This window comes from Hylobates moloch, unplaced genomic scaffold (genome assembly GCF_009828535.3).
Source record: "Hylobates moloch isolate HMO894 unplaced genomic scaffold, HMol_V3 SCAFFOLD_1, whole genome shotgun sequence".
In the NCBI taxonomy this organism is placed as follows: domain Eukaryota; kingdom Metazoa; phylum Chordata; class Mammalia; order Primates; family Hylobatidae; genus Hylobates; species Hylobates moloch.
This window is the reverse complement of record NW_026652276.1, coordinates 101,303,634-101,329,532: the sequence shown is the minus strand read 5'-3', so window position 1 is coordinate 101,329,532 and position 25,899 is coordinate 101,303,634. Positions and strand designations below refer to the sequence as shown.

At 54.0% G+C, this 25,899-nt stretch overlaps 1 protein-coding gene across 2 annotated transcripts in view; it reads right to left on the bottom strand.

Annotated features, from left to right (window-relative positions):
- Positions 1–5,975: 5,975 nt before the first annotated feature.
- The window catches only part of SH2B2 (SH2B adaptor protein 2), a 39,909-nt gene continuing 19,985 nt past the window's right edge, over positions 5,976–25,899 (bottom strand). The window contains exons 1-8 of one of the 2 annotated variants that reach the window (XM_058443684.1): positions 21,501–21,536; positions 20,550–20,651; positions 18,751–18,842; positions 13,293–13,384; positions 13,038–13,208; positions 10,304–10,512; positions 7,183–7,354; positions 5,976–6,388 (exon numbers count right to left, since the gene is read on the bottom strand). In XM_058443684.1, coding sequence (XP_058299667.1) covers positions 6,057–6,388; positions 7,183–7,354; positions 10,304–10,512; positions 13,038–13,208; positions 13,293–13,384; positions 18,751–18,842; positions 20,550–20,651; positions 21,501–21,533 — 1,203 coding nt within the window. In that variant the 5' untranslated portion in view covers positions 21,534–21,536 and the 3' untranslated portion in view covers positions 5,976–6,056. Of the gene's footprint in view, positions 6,389–7,182; positions 7,355–10,303; positions 10,513–13,037; positions 13,209–13,292; positions 13,385–18,750; positions 18,843–20,549; positions 20,652–21,500; positions 21,537–25,899 lie in introns of those variants that run through there. The other variant, XM_058443687.1, reaches the window with a different exon arrangement.

Genomic DNA, 25,899 nt, shown 5'->3' with positions numbered 1-25,899 from the left:
GTGATCCCCCTGCATCGACCTCCCAAAGTTCTGGGATTCAGGCATGAGCCACCACGCCTGGCCTGAACATTTTATTTCAAATTCTTGCAATGTGTCTCCACTCTTTAGAACAGGGTTATTCACCTAAGGGTCTTGAATGGTTCACAGATAAAATTCAGGAAGTTAGGCCTGGACATGGTGACTCACACCTATAATCCCAGCGCTCTGGGAGGCTGAAGCGGGAGTTCGAGACCAGCCTGGGCAACATAGTGAGACCCTGTCTCAAAAAAAAAAAATTCAGGAGGCTTGTGAACTTAAATGGGTATAAAATTACATCCTTACTTTAATTAACTTCTAACTGAAAAATTACATTTCTTTCATTTAAGGAGAAACCACTAACAGTATTAGCAGCAGCTGCTACTTTGCCACCAATGGAAATCAGGGATCTTTTCTTTTCTTTGTTTTTTGTTTAGGCAGTGTCTCGCTATGTCACCCAGGCTGGAGTGCAGTGGTGCCAGATCATAGCTCACTGTAGCCTCCAACTCCTGGGCTTGAGTGTTCCTCCTGTCTCAGCCTCCCGAGCAGTTGGGACCACAGACACGCTCCACCACACCCGGCTAAAATTCTGTATTTTATTTTATTTATTTATTTTTTGAGACAGCTCTCGCTTGCTCTGTTGCCCAGGCTGGAGTGCAGTGGCATGATCTTGGCTCACTGCAAGCTCCATCTCCCAGGTTCAAGTGATTCTCCTGCCCCAGCCTCCGGAGTAGCTGGGATTACAGGCGCGTGCCACCACACCCAGCTAATTTTTTTTGTATTTTTAGTAGAGACGGGGTATCACTATGTTGGCCAGGCTGGTCTTGAACTCCTGGCCTCAAGTGATCCGCCTGCCTCCGCCTCCCAAAGTGCTGGGATTATAGGTGTGAGCCACTGTGCCCAGCTGTTTTCTGTACTTTTTGCAGAGTGGGGTGGGTCTCGCTCTGTTGCCCAGGCTGTTCTTGAACTCCGGGCCTCAAGCGATCCTCCTACCTCAGTCTTCCGAAGTGCTAGATTACAGATGTGAGCCACTGAGCTTATCCAAATAAGTGATCTTTTCACAGCGCGTCTAGTTTGTTACAGAACCCCAAAGTATCATTTATGCTCATCATTGACTGAAATTACAGTAGTTATGAGGGCTGCTATTAAAGCTTGCTATTTAAAGTGTTAATAAAGAAGCATGTATATTACCACATCACCAGTTTAAAAATATATTTTGATTACTTTTTAATTGTATTTAATATTTTGACTGAATTTCAGGGTAATTGGTTTTCCTTGCAAGTCTATGTATTTAATTCTGTGCACTTTAAACATTATGCTAAGCAAGGCATAATAGTCTTCCCCAGACTGTCGGGGGCCTGAGGCACAAAAGAGATTAGAAATCTCTGGCTTAGGGCCTTTTAGGGGAAGGGAGGGCACTGCAGAAAACTTTCTACCTAGCCAAATGCATGTTTTGGCCAAATGCATGTTTTTTTCTTATTAAAGGATTTTGAGGCCGGGCGCAGTGGCTCACGCCTGTAACCCCAGCACTTTGGGAGGCCGAAGCGGGTAGATGACCTGAGGTCAGCAGTTCAAGACCAGTCTGGCCAACATGGCGAAACCCAGTCTCTACTAAAAATACAAAAGTTAGCTGGGCGTGGTAGTGGGCACCTGTAGTCCCAGCTACTCGGGAGGATGAGAATTGCTTGAACCCGGGAGGCAGAGGTTGCAGTGAGCCAAGATCACGCCACTGCACTCCAGCCTGAGTGACAGAGCAAGACTCTGTCTCAAAAAAAAAAAAAAAAAGAAAAAAAAAAAAAAAAAAAAAAAAAAAAGAAAAAAAAAAAGGCTTTTGGACTGAGGCAGGAGGATCGCTTGAGGATAGGAGTTCGAGGCCAGCCTGGGAAACATAGTGAGATTCCTTGTCTCTACAATAAAATTAAAAATTAGCAGGGTGTGGTTACACCCACCTGTAGTCCCAGCTACTTGGGAGGCTGAGGTGGGAGGATCATTTGAGCCCAGGAGATTGAGGCTGCAGTGAGCTGTGATTGCCCCACTGCACTCCAGCCTGGGTGACAGATCAAGACACTCTTTAAAATAAATAAGAAATAAATATAGGATTTGGGGACAATGATTGAGATTCATTACTCAACATTCACATTAGTGCATCGCTTTGCTTTTTTATTTTTTTTTCTTTTGAGACAGAGTCTCACTCTGTTGCCCAGGCTGGAGCGCAGTGGAGCAATCTTGGCTCACTGCAACCTCCACCTCCCGAGTTCAAGTGATTTTCCTGCCTCAGCCTGCCGAGTAGCTGGAATTACAGGCGCCGCCACCACGCTGGGCTAATTTTTGTATTTTTAGTAGAGATAGCGTTTTACCATATTGGCCAGGATGGTCTCAAACTCTTGACCTCAAGTGATCTGCCTGCCTCGGCCTCCCAAAGTGTTGAGATTACAGGCGTGAGTCACCGCGCCTGGCTGCTTTGCTCTCTCTTAATACTAGGGATGTAAGAGCCCCTCGACATTGCAGGAAGTTTATTTCTTCTACCCCAAATGGGCTAGAACTTTTCTAAGTTAGAAGTGCCCAACAGGGACTAAGGTGATCTCAAGGAGGACAAAAAACCCTTCCCTGGAGCAGGAAGGCAGAAGCTCGATTGATGTTGATTTTCAGTAGAAAGACAGACCATGAAAGCAGGGTCACACCATCCCCCCTAAACAACAAAAAAAGAAAAATATAACAGAAATGCCCACCAGAAGGAACTGATTTTCATTGTATTGTATTTGATTTTGTTTTGTACGCCAGTTCTATTTGTTTATTTACGTATTTATTTAGAAACAAGTCTCTTTTTGTCTCCCAGGCTAGTGTGCAGTGGCATGATCTCGGCTCACTGCAACCTCCACCTCCTGGGTTCAAGTGATTCTCTTGCCTCAGCCTCCCGAGTAGCTGGGATTACAGGCATGCGCCACCACGCTCGGCTAATTTTTGTATTTTTAGTAGAGACAAGGTTTCGCCATGTTGGCCAGGCTGGTCTTGAACTCCTGACTTCAAGTGATCCACCCTCCTTGGCCTCCCAAAGTGTTAGGATTACAGGCGTAAGCCACCGCACCCTGCTGTGGTCTTTCTTCTGTCACTGTCCTCCTCCTCTGCTGCCCTGCCCTGGCCCCTTGCCCCTCACCCAGACCCACCACAGCCTCCCTGGCCCCCCGCCTCATTTTGCCGCCTCCAATCCATCCTTGCCCCAACCCTCTGGCCACAGGGTGATCTCAGCTCCCATTTTAATTGGCACTGGCTCTCAGCACCTTCCAAACTCCGTGGCCTGGCATTCAAGGCTCTCTCTACCTTGCAGATCTCATATCCCACCTCGCTGCTCCTGCACCTGTAGTCTCCCATGTCCTCGACATCCAGTGTCACAGTCAGCCAGGGCACTTGTGGTCCCAAAGCTTGGCTCAGCTACCCCATGGGCCTGGCCTGGCGCAGAGCAGGCATCTGAAATGCTTGTTGACGAACAAATGAAACCCCCTTGAAAATGTTGCTGCCATCTGTGCAACGGCTGTGATTTCACCAGAGTCCCCATGGGGTCTGGGCTGTCTGGAACCACCCTCTTGAGTGACAGGCTTGAGGATCTCACCCTGGTGACCATATTGAAGAGAGAACCCTCTTTTCACTGACCTCTTGGGCCTTCCTGCTGCATCCTTTGGGAGATCCCGGGGGATCACCGTATCAACTTCTGTTGTCCCCCCTGAATTCACTTTAACCTGGGAACACCCCAGGAACAGCGCCTGCCCCCCTTAGGATGGGCACAGACCCTCTCCCACAGTCTTATACTCTACGTGTGTGCATATGTGTATGAGCCCCCTATTGAGCAAAGGCGACAGCCATCAGTGCTTTTGCCTGCTCCTGTGCTGATTCTGTTTTGAGCATTCAGCATGGAGAGTGGCCTCTGCTGTGGCTGATGACATCAGGAGGAAAGGACAGGAGGGCCTGAAGGCTGGCACATTCTGTGTCCAAGTCTTTTTTTTTTTTTGAAATGGAGTCTCACTCTGTTACCCAGGCTGAAGTGCAGTGGCACGATCTTGGCTCACTGCAACCTCCACCTACCGAGTTCAAGCGATCCTCCCACCTCAGCCTTCCAAGTAGCCGGGATTACAGGCGTGCACCACCATGCCTGGCTAGTTTTTTTTTTTTTTTTTTTTTTTTTTGTATTTTTGGTAGAGGAGGGATTTCACCATGTTGGCCAGGCTGGTCTCGAACTCCTGACCTTAGGTGATTTGCCTGCCTTGGCCCCCCAAAGTGCTGGGATTACAGGTGTGAACCACTACCCCCGCCTGGTGGGTCTAAGTCTTAAGTCTGCCCCTGTTCCTCTGCCCAGCCCAAGCCTCAGTCCAGAGCCCACTTTGTTCTTGTTGGAGTGGAATGGGGGCTTGCACTTGGCCTGGCATAGACCCCAAACCACCAGGGCGCAAGGGCAGAAGGGCTCCAGCCACAACTGAATGGAGGTGCTGGAAGCAGAGGTAGCAGGGTGCTCTCCTGATTGCTGAATTTGTATTCTTCCCTCATCATGGTGGCAGCAGGGGGCCCTACTCTGTCACTTCCTGGTGATTTTGTGCATAGGGACTGGGTGGCTGAAAGCCCTGGGAGCCACCCAAGGGTGTTCATGCCCCTTTTATGGGGAAGAGGCTGTGAGTGTCTTAGTTACAGTCCTGAGAGCTTTAGATGTCTAGGGATCTGAAATCCGCATCACTGGCCAGGTGCAGTGGCTCATGCCTATAATCACAGCCCTTTGGGAGGCTGAGGTGGGTGGATCACCTCCCACTCAGGATTGCTCGGGAGTTCGAGACCTGCCTAGCTAACACGGTGAAACCCTGTCTCTACCAAAAAAAATTAGCTGGGCGTGTGGTGCATGCCTGTAGTCCCAGACACTTGGGAAGCTGAGGTGGGAAGATAGTTGGAGCCCGGGAAGTTGAGACTGCAAGTGAGCCAAGATCGTGCCACTGCACCTGTCTCAAAAAAGAAAAAGAAAGAAAAGGAAAGAAAGGAGAGAGGGAGAAAGAGAGAAACAAGAGAGAAAGAAAGAGAGAGGAAGGAAGGAAGGGAGGGAGGGAGGAAGGAAGGAAGGAAGGAAAAAGAAAGAAAAATAGATGGATGCATCATTGGCCCAAGCCCTGCAAGGCTAGTCTTGGGCAAGGGGTCTGTGGGTCTGGGACCCCAGGTCTGGGGCGTTGTGGGGAAGGCAGAGGTTTGGTTTAGTAGGAACAAGATCCTTCTTGAACCTGCCTGGGGACTGGGGTGCTGGGACTGCCAGCAAGCAGTGTCTCCAGAGCCTGGGGTCATGGGAGTCACAGCTGGAATTCCACTTGTGGGTAGGTGTGGGAGGGAATGGGTCGGGGTGGGGGCGGGGTGTGAATGGTGTGCAGCGCGGTGGGTGGGAGGGCTCTTTAAGCTTATTCTAAATTTAAGTCTACGACCGAGCTAGGAAATCCAGCCTCTTCCATTGCCCAATCCCCTAAGGGCTAATATGGAGACATCCTGCCCTGCTGCCCTGTCCACACCGCCAGGCTTCATAGATCTGCCCAAAAACGCCTTTACCCTCCTAGTCCGGGCCTCGACTCCTCCTCCTGGCATCCAAGCTCTCTGTATGACTTGGGCGTGCTCCCCATCCCTCACTGTGTCCTGAATGCCCCCTCCTCTCTTTTCAGCACCCCTCGTTGTTACTACCCCCATCTCTCTCCCTCACAGCTCCACTAAAGCCCCCTCCCGATCCTAAGCCCTAACCCTTGCTGTTGGGCCCTATTTCAGGTGCTGCCCAACGCCCCATGGGGAGTCCCTCAGCTGTCCCACCAGAGACAGCGCTGCAAGGGGGCCTGGCAGGTGTCAGGCCATACTAGGCTGGACGGGGGTCCCTGATGGACGGGGGTCTCAGAGAGTGGCTGCCCCGCAGTCCCCGCCTTCCCCGTGGGAGAAAGGACGACAGGAGAGCCGGGTGCAGTCCCTAAAACAGGCTTTTAATAACATCGTGTCTTCACTGAAGAGCTTGGCGTGTCCCACCCGGGCGGCGCCGCGGGCTAGTAGAAGGAGTACTGGTTCTCCACGGCGCGCGCGCGGCCGGGCGCGGCCTCCGGGGGCTCCTCGGCGGCGGTGGCGGCCACGGCCTCCAGGAGGCGCTCTGCGCTGTTGCTGCGGCTCCGCGCGCTGAGCTGGCCCTCGACGGGGCGCGGGGGGGCGGGCCCCGACGCCGCAGAGGACGACGAGGCGGAAGACGAGGAGGCGCCGGCAGCGTCGGAGGGCGAGGCAGGCGGGCAGGCGGCCGCGGCGAGGCTGGAGAAGTAGTGCTGGCCGGGCGGGTCGCTCCAGCAGGCCGGGGGCGCAGGCGCGGCAGGGGGCGTGGGGCCTGGCTCTGCAACAAGGCGACGGCAGGGCGTGAGTGAGGACCTGGGCTGGCCACATCCAGCAGTGAGGCCGGGATCCCTCAAGGGGCCAGGGCCCATGCTCAGGTTTCCGAGTCGCAGCCCATGTCCTCCAACACATCCGCAAGCACACCCGCCCATATGCATAACCAGGAGCACACACATACATGTACCTAACCACGCGTGTGCACGCCCATATAGCCACACGCACAGGAGTGCACACACAATGCACACATAATGCACACGCTCGCACACAGGCACACACAGAAGCACATGTGCGCCCATGCACGTGCACACACTGCACACGCTCATGCATATGCGCACACACGCACACGTAAACGTACACACACGGGCACATGCACACATACACTCATGCACACACACAAGCACATTCACCCATGCCCTCAGTGCTTGGTCCCAGCAGCTTTGCTCTGTGCCTCCCCCGTGCAGGGCATGGGAATCCATACCCCCAGCTCCTTTCATTCCACTTGCCCCAGTCCACACCCCTGTCCCCACCCCCATACACCCAGCTGCACTGCTGTTGGGTGCCCCCTTCCCCTTGCCAGGAATCATTAGGGACCTGGCTGCCTCTAGGCTGCCACTTCTGCCTCCATTCCTGATGACCTGACTGCTTGAAATTGCTGTGGCTAGGCTAGGGTGGGAGGGACACGGCTGAGGCTATGGGACAGGAGACCTGGGGCTCATCCCACCCCAGGGGCCACCTTCTTGAGTAATCAAGGGGGTCTTCTTGAGTAATCACACCAGCCAGGTGGTGGCATCTTACCTGGCAGGGGGCCCTGGGCCCGCACATAGCTGCGAAGGGTGATGTCGGCCGAGCCCCCTGACTCCAGTGGGATGGGATGTGTGTGGAAGTGGCGGAGCATGTCAAGCACAGACTGGAACCACAGGTGCTGTACGTGACACTGGCCATGGCCGTTCAGGGACAGGCGCAGGTGCTGTGGGTACAGGTGGGTGTGGTCAGGGGCAGGTCCAGGACTGGGCACCTGAGTAAGCACCTTTGGGGGTTGATGGAAGGACCAAGGCTCACAGGGGCTGTATGGGGCTGTGTCAGGGCCAGGGGGCCCCTCACACATGAGCCCCATCTGGAGATGGAGAATGGGGACAGCGGACCCAGGCTGAGATGGAAGGCATCAGGCATTGTCCCCATGCTGGGAGCACCCCCACTACGGGCCCATGCCCTACACACCTCTAATCTCTAATCCCCTCCCTACGGCCAGAAGATAGTGATTACTGCCCCCACATTAGAGATAGGAAAGCCAAGGCCCAGGGAGGGGGAGTGACTGGCCCATGGTCACAGAGCACAGAGCAGGGAAGAAAACTCCTGTTTGGATGGTTCCCCCAGCCCAGGAGGCTAGAGGTTGGCCCTCTGTCCCTGCAGAGCCAAAACCCGGAGGCGTGGAAAGCTCCCCAGGGCTGGCTAGGGAGGAGTGATGGCACACTGCGGGAACAGCTGGAACAGGGCTGGCTTCTCTCTAGGTCTCTAGGGCCTGCATGAGGCAGGTGCCTCAGGGTAAGAAACCATAGGCCTGTGGTGTCTAGTGGAGAGCTGCAGGTCTCTAACTTAAGCCCTATTTTGCTCAACATGTATCCCATTGCAGAAAAAAGTGGCTGTCTCTGGGATGTGTGTGGCAAGAGGGGAGCTAAGAGGAGTGGTTTGGGGATACACACATAGCCCCAAGCCCAGGAAGGGGAGCTGGTCTGACCACCTACATAAAAGACAGACAATCCGCGGGTGCGGCGGCTCACGCTTGTAATCCCGGCACTTTGGGAGACTGAGGGGAGTGGATCACTGGAGGTCAGGAGTTCAAGACCAGCCTGGCCAACATGGTGAGATCCCCTCAACCCTTTAAAAAACAAACAAACAAAAAAATACAGACAATCCCTGGAGCAGTGTGGCGGTCCCACAAGTGAGCTCTGCCACTTAGCAGAATAAGTTGCCAGGACAATGCAGGGACTCAGCCCGAGAGAAACAGCACAGAGGGGTCCCACCACAGCCTCATAGCTGGGCAGAGCCTGCTCAGGGCACAAATGGGTCCCTGGGGTGAGGAGAAGCAAGTTGGACGCATCCCAGTCTTCTGCCAGACCTTCCAGACGTTTATTCTGTGAAGGTGGAAAGAGTTGCCTCTGGGAAGGTAGTGATCTTCCCTCCCAGGAGGTATGTAAGCTGGAGGCTGGGGTTCCTGCTTTGTCCCACCATTCAATTATCGGGCCTGGTGCAGTCATCTCCACTCTGGGAGAAGAGCAGCCGGGTAGAGAGGTGAGAGGCAGGTTCAAGGCTGGGTCTCGTTCCAGGAAGGAGAGGAGCTTCCCGCCCAACCTTTTTTCCCCCATGCTAGCCTCTGGCTTGGGCATGAGTCAGATCCAGGCCCTCTGGGAGGCTGCCTGGAGCAGCACTGGCTGAGAAGTAAACTGCGCGTCACCAGGGATGGCCTTAAGCACCTGGTTGTCAGAGGAACTGTAAGAGCGGCTGCTTGCCAAGGAAATGTCCCTGATGGAGGTGCTACCTCCTGCATGGTGGGGCCAACCCGGCAGAGGAGAGAAGCCACTAGAGGTTCTGCACTGGGCCACTAGGGGTTAGGGCAGCCGGGGTCCCTGCAGAGAGACACTGTCCCCCAGCTGCAGGCCTGGAGCAGGAGTCCTAAGGTTCTCCCTCCTCTAGTAGGGGCTGCCAGGAAATCCGTCCTGGCAGGAGCCCGGGCTGAGTGTTTCCTTATCGGAAACCTGGGATGCGGGGGTGGGCACTGAGGTTCCTGCCCCCTCTGGCCACATTGTACCCCCCCCCATAATCATTTGGCTTTGCTGTCAAATTTTCCTTTGAATTTCAGGTCAATAGACCGGGCGTGGTGGCTCATGCCTGTAATCCCAGCACTTTGGGAGGCCGAGGCGGGTGGATCACCTGAGGTCAGGAGTTCGAGACCAGCCTGGCCAACATGGCGAAACCCTGTCTCTACTAAAAATACAAAAATTAGCCAGGTGTGGTGGTACGTGTCTGTAATCCCAGCTACTTGGGAGGCTGAGGCACAAGAATCACTTGAACCCGGGAGGCGGAGGTTGCAATGAGCTGAGATTTCCATGTTGCAATCCAGCCTGGAGGATAGAGCGAGACTGTCTCAAAAAAAAAAAAAACAACCAAAAACAAAAACAAAGCATTTTAGGTCAATATAGCACGCAATCCTCTTCCTTGAAAGCACACCGCCTAGGTGTACCATCATGCCTCTGATCCAGCTGGGTGCTGTCGGGATTGCCTTCCTGCCTGTCTTCCCCTCCACAATTCTCCCTCCCCTGCAGGTCTCTGATCAGGCTGTCCCCTCCAATGCTGAACCCCACTCCCCAGACCCTGCACAGCTCTCCCACCCAGCCCAGCTCCTCCTCCTCTGCTGGATCTCTAGGGCTTGCCGTGTGTGCTTCTCAGGGGTTGGTGACCTGACCTGGGCAGGGAAGAGGGGCTGTCTGGGGTGGGTGGGGCAGAAGGTGGGGCTCTGAGGGCCTTGGTTGGCTCCAACCCCGCACTGGGGGATCTCTGGGTGGAGACTCTCAGAAGCTCCAGTGCTATGAGATCCCCCATGCGCAGGGGCTGAAAGGATTTGCAAATTTGCGTTTATTAGAAGGGCCCAGCCTCCTGAGGGCTCAGCCGCCAGTAGGTGGCCTCCCCTTCCGGAGAATGGAGAGGCTGAAATAGGGCTGACTGCAGTCCCTCAGTGATGTGTAGGGGGGACGCAGGTGGCTCACGGAGCATGGCTGGGGTGAGCGGGGCCCATGGGAAGTCATGCCATACCTGTTTGCCTGCAGCTGTTTCCAGGGCACAGCCTCAGGACCGGGGTCACCATGACCCCTCCCCCTCAGGGCTGGCCACTGCACCCCCATGGCGCCCCACGCACACTTGCCTTCGCCTTGCCCTGGAAGTTGAAGGTCAGCACGTACTCCCCAGGCCGAGTCTCACTCTGGCGGATCACAAAGAGGCCGTGGTTCCGGGGCCCCCCTGCCAGAACCAGTTGAGCAGCCTTGACCCGGGACAGTGTCCCGTGGAACCATGGGTAGTTGGATAGCTCCAGCTCGGGCTCAGCCTCAGGATCCGTCTCTGCACCCTGTTCCCCTGAGGTGGGGATGACAGTGTGAGGAACATGGGGGAAGGAGAAACGGGGACAAATAAATAAATGTGAGAAGAGAGGTGACATCTTGTTGGTTTTTTTACATGCAAAATGCTGTTGGAATAATTTTTTAAACATTTGTTGGTTTTTAGTTTTTATTTTTTTTTGAGACGAAGTTTTGCTCTTGTCGCCCAGGCTGGAGTGCAATGCCGCAATCCTGGTGGCTCACTGTAACCTCCGCCTTCTGGGTTCAAGCGATTCTCCTGCCTCAGCCTCCCGAGTAGCTAGGATTACAGGCGCCCGCCAACACACCCAACTAATTTTTGTATTCTTAATAGAGATGGGGTTTCACCGTGTTGGTCAGGCTGGTCTCGAACTCCTGACCTCAGATGATCCACCCACCTCGGCCTCCCAAAGTGCTGTGATTATAGGCGTAAGCCATTGCGCCCGGCCTTATTTTTTATTTTTTAGAGATGGGGTCTTGCTGTGTTCCCCAGGCTGGTCTCAAACTCCTAGGCTCAATTGATCCTCCTTGCCTTGGCCTCCCAAAGTGCTGGGATTACAGGTGTGAGCCACTGCACCTGGCCTGAATATTTTTTTGTTTGAGACAGAGTCTTGCTCTGTTGCCCAGGCTGGAATGCAGTGGTGTGATCTCGACTCACTGCAACCTCTGTCTTGCAGGTTCAAGTGATTCTCCTGCCTCAGCCTCCCGATATCTGGGATTACAGTCATGCACCACTATGCCAGGCTAATTTTTGTATTTTTAGTAGAGACAGGGTTTCACCATGTTGCCCAGGCTGGTCTTGAACTCCTGAGCTCAGGCAATCCGCCCGTCTTGGCCTCCCAAAGTGCTGGGATTACAGGTGTAAGCAACTGCGCCCAGCGGAATAATTTTATTTATTTATTTAACTTATTTTTTTGAGATAGGGTCTTGCTCTGTCACCCAGGCTGAAGTCCAGTGTCATAATCATAGCTCACTGCATCCTTGGCCTGCTGGGCTCAAGCAATCCTCCCACCTTAGCCTCCTGGGTAGCTAGGACTATAAGCCTGTGCCACAATGCCTGGCTAATTTTTATTTTTTGTAGAGACAGAGTCTTGTTGCCCAGACTAGTCTGGAAGTCCTGGGCTCAAACGATCCTCCTGCCTTGGCTGCTTGAAGTGCTGAGATTACAGGTGTGAGCCACTGTGCCCAGCTGGAATAATTTTAGAGTTGGGCAGGGAGCTGACCCAACCCACTGGTGAAGTCTATGAGGTAAACTGAGGCACAGAGCTGTGAAGGACTATCCTGGAGTTGCTCTGTAAGTCATCAACAAACTTAGGAACAAATCCAGTCGCCTGTTCCCAATCCCTGATTCCAACCCTATGGACCCTTTTCTGTGAGCTCCTTCCTTCCCTCCCTCCTTCCCTCCTTTCTTCTTTTCTTTTCTTTTATTTATTTATTTTTTTTTACAGGGTCTCTCTCTGTTGCCCAGGTTGGAGTGCAATGGTGTGATCACAGTTCACTGTAGCCTCGACCTCCTGGGCTCAAGTGATCCTCCCACCTCCGCCTCCCAAGTAGCTGGGACTACAGGCACAAAAAGGTTTGTGGCCAGGCATGGTGGCTCACGCCTATAATTCCAGCACTTTGGGAGGCCAAGGCAGGAGGATCACTTGAGGTCAGGAGTTCAAGATCAGCCTGGCCAACATGGCAAAACCCCATCTCTACTAAAAATACAAAAATGAGCCAGACGAGGTGGTGGGCGCCTGTAATCTCAGCTACTCGGGAGGCTGAGACATGAGAATCGCTTGAACTTGGGGGTGGAGGTTGCAGTGAGTTGTGATCCGCCACTGCACTCCAGCGTGGGCAACAAAGTGAGACTCTGTCTCAAAAATTCTGTAGAGATGGGGTCTTGCTATGTTGTGTAGGCTAGTCTCAAACTCCTGGCTTCAAGTGATCCTCAGCCTCTCAAAGCACTGGCTGGGATTACAGGTGTGAGACACTGCACCCAGCCGTTGTGAGCATTTTCTTTTCTTTTTTTTTTTTTGAGATAGAGTCTCACTCTGTCGCCCAGGCTGGAGTGCAGTGGTGTGATCTCGGCTCACTGCAACCTCCGCCTCCCGGGTTCAAGTGATTCTCCTGCTTTAGCCTACTGAGTAGCTGGGACTACATGTGTGCACCACCACACCCAGCTAATTTTTGTATTTTTAGTAGTGACGGGGTTTCGCCATGTTAGCCAGGCTGGTCTCGAACTCCTGAACTCAGGTGATCCACCCGCCTTGGCCTCCCAAAGTGCTGGGATTACAGGCGTGAGTCACTGCACCCGGCCCCTGTGAACATTTTCTATTGAAACTGGGTCCAGTGGGAGGGGCCAGGTTCCTAGACCAGCCTACAAAAGCCAGAAGTACTTTGGAGATGTGTGAAGGACCCAGGGGGATGAGATGTCACAGCTTCTGAGGCTTAGCAAGGTTTAGGGAGCCCACAGGTGGCCATGGCTGGGGGTGGGGGTCCAGGAGAGGTGGAGCGAGAAGAGCAGGCTGTCCCCACTGGCACCTGTATTATTGCTGTCACTGCCGCTGCCGCCCGGGGATTCCAGGGTCTGCAGAAAGGTCTCTAGCGGGACGTGGATCAGGGACTCTCTGATGGCATCTCGACCTCGGCTGTGGGGGGCTGTCACCACTGCACCCACGGCTGTCGTCTCTGGGGGGCGGGGCAGGTCGACTGCTGGGGAAGTGGCAGGTAAGATGCACGTATCTTTATCTGTCCACCCTGAGTGTGCCCCTCCTCCAACCCTGTCCCCCTACCTACCATCAGTCAGGAGCTCACAGCTGCAGGAGGCCACGCGGCTGGCCAGACAGCTGCCTCGGGTACAGGAGAGCTCAGTGTCTTCCTCACTGTCACTGTGGAGACAAGAAATGGAAGCCAAGTCGTGCTGTGGGACTTGGACTCGGACCACAGGCTACTTACGTGGCCAGGAAGTGGCTGGCAGTCCCATGGCCCAGCATCTAGCCCTCCTGGCTCTGGTCACCTCCCTCTGCCTCCAGGTCCCTCTGTCCCACCCTCCACTGGCTCTGTGGCCACCATGTGATTGACCAGGCCACTGTTGGGGCTCAGAAAACAATACCCCAAAATAAAGTCCTCAGCAGCAGCCTCAAGCAAAGAAGTTTTTCTCTGACCTTCTCCTCCTGTCTCTCAGTCCTCTTCTCCCCAGAGGCACCAGAGAAATGAAAGTCCCTCTTTCCCAAGGTGGGTCACAGAAACCAGAACCCCTTTTTCTAAAACATAGTCATAAAACCTAAAAATATTCTTTTTTTTTTGAGACGGAGTGTCACTCTGTTGCCAGGGCTGGAGTGCAGTGGTGCGATCTCGGCCTCGGCTCACTGCAACCTCTGCCTCCCGGGTTCAGTCGATTCTCCTGCCTCAGCCTCCTGAGTAGCTGGGATTACAGGCGTCCGCCACCATGCCCGGCTAATTTTTTTTGTATTTTTAGTAGAGATGAGGTTTCACTATGTTGGCCAGGCTGGTCTCAAACTGACCTCGTGATCTGCCTGCCTCGTCCTCCCAAAATGCTGGGATTACAGGCGTGAGCCACCACACCCAGCCAACCTAAAAATATTCTATGTAAAAACCTGTCATAAAGAAATTATCCAGCCAGGCACAGTGGCTCATGTTTGTAATCCTAGCATTCTGGAAGGCCGAGGTGGGAGGATCACTTGAGGCCAGGAGTTTGAGATCAGCTTGGGCAACATAGCGAGACCCCCATCTTTTTTGTCTGTTTGTTTGTTTTGCTGTTTTTTTGAGATGGAGTCTTGCTCTGTCGTGCAGGCTGGAGTGCAGTGGCATGATCTCAGCTCACCGCAACCTCCGCCTCCCAGGTTCAAGTGATTCCCCTGCCTCAGCCTCCTGAGTAGCTTAGGATCCCAAGCATGCGCCACCATGCCTGGCTAATTTTTTTTTTCTTTTTTTGTATTTTTTGCAGAGATGGGGTTTCACCTTGTTGGCCACGCTGGTCTCAAACTGGTGATCTGCCTGCCTTGGCCTCCCAGAGTGTGGGGATTACAGGCATGAGCCACCGCACCCGGCCGTGAGAACCTGTCTTTTTTTTTTTTTTAGACAGTTTTGCTCTTGTTGCCCAGGCTGGAGTGCAACGGCGCAATCCTGGCTCACTGCAACCTCTGCCTCCCGGGGGTTCAAGCAATTCTCCTGCCTCAGCCTCCCGAGTAGCTGATATCACAGGCATGCACCACCATGCTGGGCTAATTTTGTATTTTTAGTAGAGACAGGGTTTCTCCATGTTGGCCAGGCTGATCTCAAACTCCCAACCTCAGGTGATCTGCCCACCTCGGTCTTACAAAGTGTTGGGATTACAGGCATAAGCCACCGTGCCCGGCCCTGAGAATCCCGTCTTAATAAAAAAAAAATTAGCTGGTTGTGGTGGTGAGGCAAGAGGGTCAATGGAGTCCGGGAGTTGGAGGCTGCAGTGAGCTGTGATCATGCCCCACTGCCCTCCAGCTTGGGCAACAGAGCAGAAAAAAAAGTAAAAACAAAAGGAAAGCAAGCAAGCAAGCAAGCAAGCAAGAAAGAAAGAAATTACCCAATCTGCCTGGTTTGACTGTAGGTCATAAGACCCCCACACCCAGAAGGAAGGAATGCTGCTCAGAGAGGCCAAGAAGAATCTAGACAGACAGGCCTGGCTGGGTCCCCTGCTCAGTCTATTCCCTTTAGATCCTACCCTTTGTGTCTAATCCTCTTTCTACACCGCTGTCCATACTTTGCTGAACCTAAGCATAAAAATGGACCATTTCCCTGTATCCTTTTTTTTTTTTTTTTTTTTTTGAGACAGAGTCTCACTCTGTTGCCCAGGCTGGAGTGCAGTGGCATGATCTTGGCTCACTGCAACCTCTGCCTCCCAGGTTCAAGTGATTCTCCTGCCTCAGCCTCCCAAGTAGCTGGGATTACAGGCGCACGCCACCACCAGACCCAGCTAATTTTTGTATTTAGTAGAGATGGGGTTTCACCATGTTGGCCAAGCTGGTCTCAAACTCCTGACCTCATGATCCGCCTGCCTTGGCCTCTCAAAGTACTGGGATTACAGGCGTGAGCCACCATGCCTGGGCTTTTTTTTTTTTCTTGTGAGACGGAGTCTCACTCTGTCACCCAATAGAGTTCAGTGGTGCAATCTTAGCTCACTGCAACCTCCGCCTCCCAGGTTCAAGCAATTCTGCTGTCTCAGCCTCCCGAGTAGCTGGGATCACAGCGGGCCTGCCACCACCTCCAGCTAATTTTTGTATTTTTAGTAGAGAGGGGGTTTCCCCATGTTGGCCAGGCTGGTCTCGAACTCCTGACCTCAGGTGATGTGCCTGCCTCAGCCTCCCAAAGTGCTGGGATTACAGGCGTGCACCACCGCACCCGGCCCTCCCCTGTATCTTTGAGTCTTCATTCTGAAGGTTCCTATGTATACACGTTAAATAAATTTACACACTTTTTCTCCTATTAATCTGCCTTGTGCAGCTAAGCACTGTGGCTCATACCTGTAATCCCAGTGCTTTGGGAGGCTGAGGCAGGCGGGTCTCTTGAACCCAGGAATTCAAGACCAGCCTGGACAACATAGCAAGATCCCGTCTCTAAAAAAAAAAAAATTAGGCCAGGTGCAGTGGCTCACGCCTGTAATCCCAGCACTTTGGGATGATGAGGTTGTCAGATCACCTGAGGTCAAGAGTTCGGGACCAGCCTGACCACCATGGGGAAACCCCGTCTCTACTAAAAATACAAAAATTAGTTGGGCTTGTTGGCAGGTGCCTATAATCTCAGCTACTTGGGAGGCTGAGGCAGGAGAATTGCTTGAACCTGGGAGGTGGAGGTTGCAGTGAGCTGAGATTGTGCCTTTACACTCCAGTCTGGATGATAGAGCTAGACTCCATCTCAAAAAAAAAAAAAAAAAAAATTAGCCAGTCATTGTGGCATGTGCCTATAGTCCCAGTTACTTGGGAGGCTGAGGCGGGCGGATCAGTTGAGCCCAGGAGGTCGAGGCTGCAGTGAGCTTGATTGCACCACTGTACGCCAGCCTGGGCGACCTTACCTCTAAAAAATAAAATAATAAAATAAAATAAAAATAAATAGATAAATTTGTATGCCTTTTCTCTCATTTATCTGCTGTTTGCAAATTGATTTTCCACTGAAACTTCAGAAAGCCAAGGGGAAGGCTCTCTCTTGGCCCGGATACCACTAAGTGGGCAGTCCCCACTGAGGGCTCATGATCCCTGCCCACTATCCCTGAGGGGCTGGGCTCCTCCTGGGATCCCGTGGAGACCCTCAGAGGGTGGGAAGGTTTCTCTCCCGATCTGCGACATGAGGTGTCTTTGACCCTGCCAGCTCGAAAATTCCACCAAGTCAGGTTCACTTTCACAGCAGCTGGGGAAAGAGTTTGCAGAGCAGATGGTCCGGAGGGCGGTGGAGCAGGGATTACAATCACTTTGTGGATCAGGGCCTGGGAGGCGCCCAGGACCTTAATTGTGTTTCTTTAAATGAAGCTGTTAATTAGAAAGCAGCGGCCCTTCCCCCCGGGGCTTGGCTCACCCCATTAGCCAGCAGAGCTGCTGCCAATTGCTCAGCCTGTCGGGCTGCCTGTCCCTCCTACTCGTGGCCTGGCATCTCTCCTGGATGGTGGAGCCAACCTTCTTGCTGCTCTTCCTGTTCACAGCTGACCGTAACTGCCCTCTGCTTATTACCTGCCATGGCTCCCATTGTCCCTGACCTACTCGTTTCCTGAACTCTCATCAAAATCTCCTCCTCACTGGCTACCCCAAAGGCCTTGATGTTCCCTGCGAGTCCCAGGTGTCTGTACACTTCCACACCTTTTAAAATTATTATTATTATTATTTTGAGACAGAGTCTTTCTCTGTCGCTCAGACTGGAGTGCAATGGCACAATCTCAGCTCGCTGCAACCTCTGCCTCCTGGGTTCAGGCGATTCTCCTGCCTCAACTTGTCGAGTAGCTGGGATTACAGGTGCCGCCACCATGCCTGACTAATTTTTGTACTTTTAGTAGAGATGGGTTTTCACCATGTTGGCCAGGCTGGTCTCGAACTCCTGACCTCAGGTGATCCGCCTGCCTTGGCCTCCCAAAGTGCTGGGACTACGTGCATGAGCCGCTGCGCCTGGCCCCAGCCAAATTTTTATTATTATTTTTTAAGAGTTAGGGTCTTGCTCTGTTGCCCAGGTTGGAGTGCAGTGGCGCAATCCTAGATCACTGCAGCCTCCAACTCCTGGGCTCAAGCGATCCTCCAGCCTCAGCCTCCTGAGTAGCTGGGATAACAGATGCATACCACTGTGCCCAGTTCCATTTCCACTTTTTGCTGGGCTTTTCTCTCTGCCCTCTCCCATCCTCCTCTGCCTGGCGTTGGTCCACTCTTTATTTAAGCCTCGGGTTAGGTGAGCACGCCTACCAGCAACTCTTCCCTGAGCCCAGGGCTGGGTTAGGAGCCTCTCTCCAGCTCTTTTTATTTTTTTTATTTTAAGAGACAGGGTTGGCTGGGCACAGTGGCTCATGCCTGTAATCCCAGTACTTCGGGAGGCTGAAGTGGGCGGATCACTTGAGGCCTGGAGTTCGAGACCAGCCTGGCCAACATGATGAAACCCCGTCTCTACTAAAAATATAAAAATTAGCTGGGCATGGTAGTGGGCGCCTGTAATGACAGCTACTTAGGAGGCTGAGGCAGGAGAATTGCTTGAACCTGGGAGATGGAGGTTGCAGTGAGCCAAGATCATACCACTGCACTCTAGCCTGGGCAACAGAGCAAAACCCTGTCTCAAAAAAAAAAAAAAAAAAAAAGAGGGTCTGGCTATGTTGCCCAGGCTGGTCTTGAACTCCTGGCTCAAGCGGTCCTCCCAGCTAGGCCTCCCAAAGTGTTGGGGTCACAGATGTGAGCCACTGCACCAGGCCCCCAGCCCGTTGGGGACTCACTCCCATCTCTGCCCAACTCCCAGTGCTCTGAGGCTCTCTTGGGGTGAAGACAAGACTTGGTCCAACTTCCTTCCAGGTCCCCAGGCCCTGGCCCCATACAGCAGGCCTCACAGAGCCTGCTGGGGATTGGAGGTAGGGGGTATTTTAAAGGAGGGTGATCCTGTCTGGCACCAATCTGAATCACATTGAATTGCTCATTTCTCAAGCTGAGCTCCTGCCCTGCTAGGAAGCTGCTCCTGGTGAAGGCTGGACCAAGGATATACCCAGCCTGTCCACCCATCCTCGGGCCACTTAGACACTCACCCGGGGTCCACACAGCCCTGGATGTCAGCTACCCACGAGTGCTTCTGCAGAGAGTCGATGGTTTCCAAGATGTATTCGGCTCCATTCTCTACCTGGGGAGGAAGGTGGCCAGGAGTGCAGAACATGGTCAGCAGACGGGCTCCAGACCACGGGACATAGGGCCAGAGTGACTCAAATGGCTCATCCTCCTCTCCCACAGCAGGGCTCAAGGGCATGAGCAGCAGGAAAGACAGTGGGGTCACCGTCGGGCACCACCCGGAACTCAGGCCAGGGACCCAGCGGTACAGCCTGCAGTTCACACTCTGTATTCCCTCCCTTCTGGGCCTCCCCAATGGGGATATGTCCCACCCCACTGATCTCAGCCCCTCCGCCTTGGAGACGCAGCCTCTGAGGAGGCCATGCTGGCAGGGGGAGGGATGGGTGGCCCAGCATCCCCAACCCATGCCCTGGCACCCCAGGGGTGGGGTTCAAGTTGAGAGGAGAGGCAGCCTGGCCAAACACACTGAGTAGGGGGGCTTGCATGTCTTAGTGCCTGGAGTTCTACCGGCATGGCCATGCGCTTGAGATACACAGCCTCTGAAGGGGAAGAGGGCAGGAGACATTCCTGCTGGGGCCAGGCCCAGAGCATAATCCTGCACTCTGTGAACATGGTGAAACGCCATCTCTACCAAAAATACAGAAATTAGCCAAGCATGGTGGCGTGTGCCTTTGGTCCCAGCTACTCAAGAGGCTGAGATGGAAGGATCGCCTGAGCCTGGGAGGAGGAGGTTGTAGTGAGCCGAGATCGTGCCATTGCACTCCAACCTGGGTGACAGAGTGGGACCCATCTCCAAACAAACAAACAAAAAAACCAAAAAAATGTAGTTGTGGGGCTCCCAGGATGGCAGAGCTGGGAGGGTTCTCAGAGACTCCCTTTAATCCCTCTCTGAACAGATGGGGAAACTGAGGCAGGTGAGCCCCTCTGCCTCAAGGCCGTCATGCATGATCAGCAGTTTAGAGGGTACCAGGTGGGCAGGGGCTGTGTCCCCAGCCCCCAGCCTGGCATGACTCAGGGTCCGGGGTTGGTAAACACTCGCTAAATGAATAAGTGAGTCCGTGACTAAACAAATGAGAACGGGCAGAAACACAAACACAACCAGAAGCCGAGAGAAGAGGGTGGGGGCTTCATGCAGGATGAGTGGGTGGGACCAGGCCTCCCTGGGGACATTGCTTCACCAACACCCTCTGATCCTTTGCGGTGGCCCAGGGACCACAGCTCTGGCAGCCTGGGGCCGTGTCCTCAGAAACCCCTGCAGGCCACCCTGGCGGCGGTGTGGGGCCTGGGAAAAGGATGGGCTGCCCCTAGACCCACCGGGGTGCCTCCCCGCCCACCCTTGATGCCTTTGTGCCCTCTGTGGGAGACCGCCCGGTTCCCACACTCCAGTGCCCTGGGATGGGAATATTTGCATAACTGCTGCCGGCTGGCCACCAGTGGGGTGGGTGTGTGCTGGCTCCAGTGAGGGAAGGGAGGGCAGGAAGTGAAACTGATGAGCTTCGCCCAGGCCCAGGGGTAAATGGGAGCAAGGGGCCCAGATGTTGGGCGATGCCCGGGGCACTTGGCTGTGGAGCCCAGACTCAAGTCTTAGCTATGAGCTAGGCATCTGTCATAGGGTCTGGGGACACCCCTCACACCAGGGCTCCCTCCCACTACCGTCCTGCCTTAGGCTCCTTCCCCTCGATCCCCTACGGAGCTGTAGCACCTAAAGGGGAGGTGGCCTGGGGCAGCTGGAGGATCTCTGGGGTTAGGGGTGAGACCGTACCTTGAGCACGAATGTGTTATCCTTCTCTGGCATTTCCAGGGGCATGGTGGTGCGGACCTCAATGATGGCTGACAGTGGGATGCTGACCTTGGGCCTGGAGGCCTGGGGGCCAGAAGGACAGTGAGTGGCCCCAGCACTTTCCGACACCCTCTCCATCCCCTCCCCGCTGCCAGGCATTAGAGTGACCCTCAATAGACTGCCACAGCCACCCTGGTACAGAGGAGTCCCCATCCCCATTTCACAGATGGGGAAGTTGAGGAAGGCATTTCTTTGAAACAAGAAAGAAATTTTTCCTGGCTAGGCATGGTGGCTCATGCCTGTAATCCTAGCACTTTGGGAGGCTGAGGCAGGAGGATGGCCTGAGTCCAGTAGTTCAAGGACAGCCTGGACAACATAGCAAGACCTTATCTTTACTCAAGACCAAAAAACGGGCTGGGTGCGGTGGCTCACGCCTGTAATCCCAGCACTTTGGGAGGCCGAGACGGGCGGATCACCTGAAGTCCGGAGTTTGAGACCAGCCTGACCAACATGGAGAAACCTTATCTCTACTAAAAAATATACAAAATTAGCCGGGCGTGGTGGTGCATGCCTGTAGTCCCAGCTATCTGGGAGGCTGAGGCAGGAGAATCGCTTGAACCCAGGAGGCGGAGGTTGTGGTGAGCCAAGATCGCGCCATTGCACTCCAGCCTGGGCAACAAGAATGAAACTCCGTTTCACAGAAAAAAAACAAAACAAAACAAAAAGAGACCAAAAAACTTAGCTGAGTGTGGTGGCATGCGTGCCTGTAGTTCCAGCTACTTGGGAGGCTGAGGTGGAAGGATCGCTTGATCAGGGGAGGTCGAGGCTGCCATGAGCTATGATGGCACCACTATACTCCCACCTATGTGACAGAGTGAGACGATGCCTCGAAAAAAAAAAAAGAAAAAAAAAAGGACCTTCTCCTATAGTCACCTTGCAAGTCCAGGACAGAACCAGAATTGACATCTGAGCCTCCTACCTCCAAGCCCTGAGGAGAGAACCCCACCTGGGCTGCCCTCTGCCCAATGCACCCACGAGATCTGTGGTTTTCTTATTTTTGACCTTGACCCATTGTGAGAAATACTTTTAACACTGGGGCCCAATACACACATAGGCAGGTAAAAATATCTCTGAAACAAACATCTCACCAGACAATAGTTACCCTTCCTGTGTGTGATAGAGTGTGATATTTTCTATTCTATTCTAGTTCACGTTTTAAAAAATGCTGGTCTTGGCTGGGTGTTGTGGCTCACACCTGTAATTTCAGCACTTTGGGAGGCCAAGGAGGATGACTTGAGGTCAGGAATTCCAGGCCAGCCTGGGCAACCTGATGAAACCCCATCTCTACTAGAAATACAAAAATTAGCCAGGCGTGGTGGTGCGTGCCTGTAATTCCAGCTACTTGGGAGGCTGAGGCACGAGAATCACTTGAACCCGGGAGGCGGAGGATGCAGTGAGCTGAGATTGCACCACTGCACTCCAGCCTGGGCGACAGAGTGACACCCTGTCTCAAAATATAAAATAACATAACATAACATAACATAACATAACATAACATAACATAACATAAAATAACATAAAATAACATAACATAACATAAAATAATAAAATAAATAAAATAAAATAAAATAAAATAATAAAAAATGATAGTCTTAAAACCTGGTTGCTTAAAGAAAAATGCTGGTCTCCTGCTACAGACCCGACCTTCCAGAGCAGGGCCTGGCGCCCTTGACTCAGAATGGGGCTCACTGTTTCCTGGAGTGAGTAAAAGAGACCAGTGTTCCCAACAACGCTGTGGGCAGGGTTGATCCAAGGTGAGCTGGCAGGGCTCTGTGGGACCGCCACTCTGTGCCTGGCCCCACTCGCTCTGCCTCAAAGCTCCCTGTCGTGAGCCTGAGGCCCCCTTGGTGCTGGCCTGAGTCTGAGATTCCCAGCAGGGCTGTCTCCGGGACAGGAACTTTCTTAGGAGGAAAAGGAAAGGCCACACATTTGATGGGCAGGCAGATGGGAATTCCAGGAAGAACTGGCCCCTGTCCAGCGGGTGCAGGGCTAGGCTTGGAGCATGAATGGGGCCTGGCTGACCCTGGTGTGTGGCCATCATGCCGGCCAGTGGGGCTGGGGACAGAGCAGACAGAGGCCTGCAGTGGAGGCCTGGACTGGAAGCTTCAGCAGGTATCCTGCTGGCCGGAGATGCTGTGGTTCCCCAGCTTGGAATCTGAGGTCCATCAGTCCTGGTCCAGCTTCTTCCCACCTGCTCCAGCCACAACTCACTGTGCCTACATGCCTGAATGGTCAACTTGTTTTGCAACTCCAGGCCCTTGCCCACAGAGCTTGAACCTCCAAAAGTGCCTGTTCCAGGGTCCTGGCCACCTGGTGAACACTTAGGTAGCCCAAGATTTTCCTCCGGGGCTCACCCCAGTAAGATCTGCAAGCATCCTGAAAATACCAGGTTTCCCAGTGGTTTCCCAAATGGGAGGGGGCTGGCCTCATTGTTCCTTGGGTCCCAGGGTTTGGCCTGGCATAGGGCAATGAGGGGACCTGGGGTTCAGGAAGCTCTTCCCGCAGGGGTGAGGAGGCAGGAGGCCAGAGACCCGACTCACCAGGGCTGGCACCTCAAAGGTTGTGTGAGAGGGAAATCTAAGGTGCCAGGCAATGGCTTCTGAGCCTGCAGGCTGCGAGCTCCTGACTGCCCCAAGGGTGCATCTAGACCTCTCGGAGGCAAGAGATCTGGACTGTGGGTGGGTGCAGAGGCAGTGGGGGTATCATTCGGGGCATCCCAGGGGGCTCACTCACCCTGGGAGCCTGTCTCCTGGGATCAGACACATTTGGGAAACTCAACCAAGTTCTTAGCATGGTAGGAGCTGCCCTCCCATGGGAATGACTCCTGAATACCCACAAATGCCCCCACCTTTGCATGACACAAAGGAGGGGAAGGGCCCAGTGACCCTGCAGGAATGCTGCCCTCTGCCAGCAGCAAAATTAGTGGGCTCTGCCGGTACTAAGCGGTGGCGGGGGGGGGGGGGGGGCACCAGCTGCTCCCTCCCCTTCTCCAAGGGCAGCAGACAGTGCTATTTACAGAAGGGCAGCTGTGACTGTCACTCAGGCCCAAGGTGCTGGAGCCCTGGGCCTCTGTCCCTGCCCTCTGGGTGACCCCGGGTAAGCCCCACCTCACCCATCACTGGGCCTTGGTCTCCCTTTCTGACAAGGAGTGGAGTCGGGCTTAGGGTCTAGGATTTCTCCCAGGGAATTAAAGGCAGGGGCCTGGGCAGGAAAAAAGCCCTCGCGAAGTGTAGAGGTGCTGGGACCTGGGGAAAAAGCTCTTCAGAGAGTAGCTGTGTCCCCGGGAAGTCACTTTTCCAGGGTCCATGTGGCTCACGGGCACTGAGCCTTGGGGAGCCCACAACCCTGCACCCCAGGAGACTGAGAGATGGAGGCAGAGCCAAGAAGGGGCGGGTGACTCAGAGAGCACCCAGGGACAGAGTGGGCCCTGATGTGGGAGGTGGGTGTGGGGCCCCCGGTGGTCCCTAGGGGTGCTGTCGGCTACTGTACCAGCAAAACCTCCCCCTGCCCAAACCTCCCAGTGCCCAAGGACCTCCACTTCCATGTTCCTTTCATTCTTGGGACCACCAGGGTGGCAGGTATCATTAGACCAGTTATTTTTTTAATTGTTATTATTTTTTGAGATGGAGTTTCGCTCTTGTTGCCCAGGCTGGAGTGCAACAGTGTGATCTCGGCTTACCACAACCTCTGCCTCCTGGGTTCAAGTGATTATCCTGCCTCAGCCTCTCAAGTAGCTGGGATTACAGGCACGTAATCCTGTATTTTTAGTAGAGACGGGGTTTCTCCATGTTGGTCAGGCTGGTCACGAACCCCCGACCTCAGGTGATCTGCCTGCCTCGGCCTCCCAAAGTGCTGGGATTACAGGCGTGAGCCACCGCGCTTGGCCCCCAGTTTTTTGTTTTGTTTTGGTTTGGTTTTCTGAGATAGGGTCTCACCCTGTCGCCTAGCTTGGAGGGCAGCGGCGCGGTCTTGGCTCACTGCAACCTCTACCTCTTAGGCTCAAGCGATTCTCCTGCCTCAGCCTCCCAAGCAGCTTGGACTACAGGTGCGTGCCACCATGCCCTGCCATGTTAGCCCAGCTCTGGCACCCACCAGCTGGGTGACGTTGGGCAGGCCACACTCCCTCTCTGAGCATCCGTCTGCACTCTCTTCTGTAATCTGGGGACCATGTGCTCACCTCGCCAGGGTAGGGTACCCAGAGGATGACAGTGTGTCTGTGCAGATGCCCACCAGGCTGGGGTCTGGACACGCTGTGGGCTCTCAGAGGGTGGGCACTATTGTTACAGCTATTCCCACTTTCCAAAGCAGGGGGGCCACCTTGGAGAAGACATAACACTACTGCCAGGGACCTGATGGCCAGCCCCTAAGAGGGGAAGGGTCAGTGCACGCCAGTGAGCAACAATGTTGGTGACAGCCAGGAAGAAGCCTGGCATCCCCCTGGCCAGAAAAGGACCCCCTGGGCAGGGGCTGGGCTGGAGCCTGGCAGCTGAGCTGGGGAAGAGCAGAGCCCCATGGAGTCAGACAGACCTCCCAGGGAGCCCTCTGCGAATGTGCTCGGTCACTCCTGCTCTCATCCCTGCAGGCCTCGGCTCTGGGAGGTGCCAGGCACTCTTGGGCTGCAGGAGAGGAGGGCAGGTAGCCAGGCTCTTGAACATCAAGAACGGTGCCCTGGGCTGGGCACAGTGGCTCATGCTTGTAATCCCAGCACTTTGGGAGGCCAAGATGGGGGAGGATCTCTTGAGCTCAGGAGTTCCAGATCAGTTGAGCAACATAGTCAGATCCCATCTTTACGAAAAATAAAAACCATTAGCTAGGAGTGGCGGTGTGTGTGGTCCCAGCTACTTGTGATGCTAAGAGAGGACTCCTTGAGCCTGGGAGGTGGAGGCTGCAGTGAGCCATGATTGTACCACTGCATTCCAGCCTGCGTGACAGCCCCTGTCTCAAAACAAAAAGGAAAGAAAGGCTGGACATGGTGGCTCACGCCTGTAATCCCAACACTGGGAGGCTGAGGCAAGCAGATTACTTGAGGTAAGGAGTTCAAGACCAGCCTGGCCAACATGGCAAAACCCCGTCTCTCTTTAAAATACAAAAATTAGCCGGGCATCGTGGTGGGTGCCTGTAAATCCCAGCTACTCGGGAGACTGAGGCAGGAGAATCCCTTGAGCCCAGGAGGCAGAGGTTGCAGTGAGCTGAGACCACTGCACTCCAGCCTGGACGACAGAGGGACACACACACACACACACACACACACACACACACACACACACACACA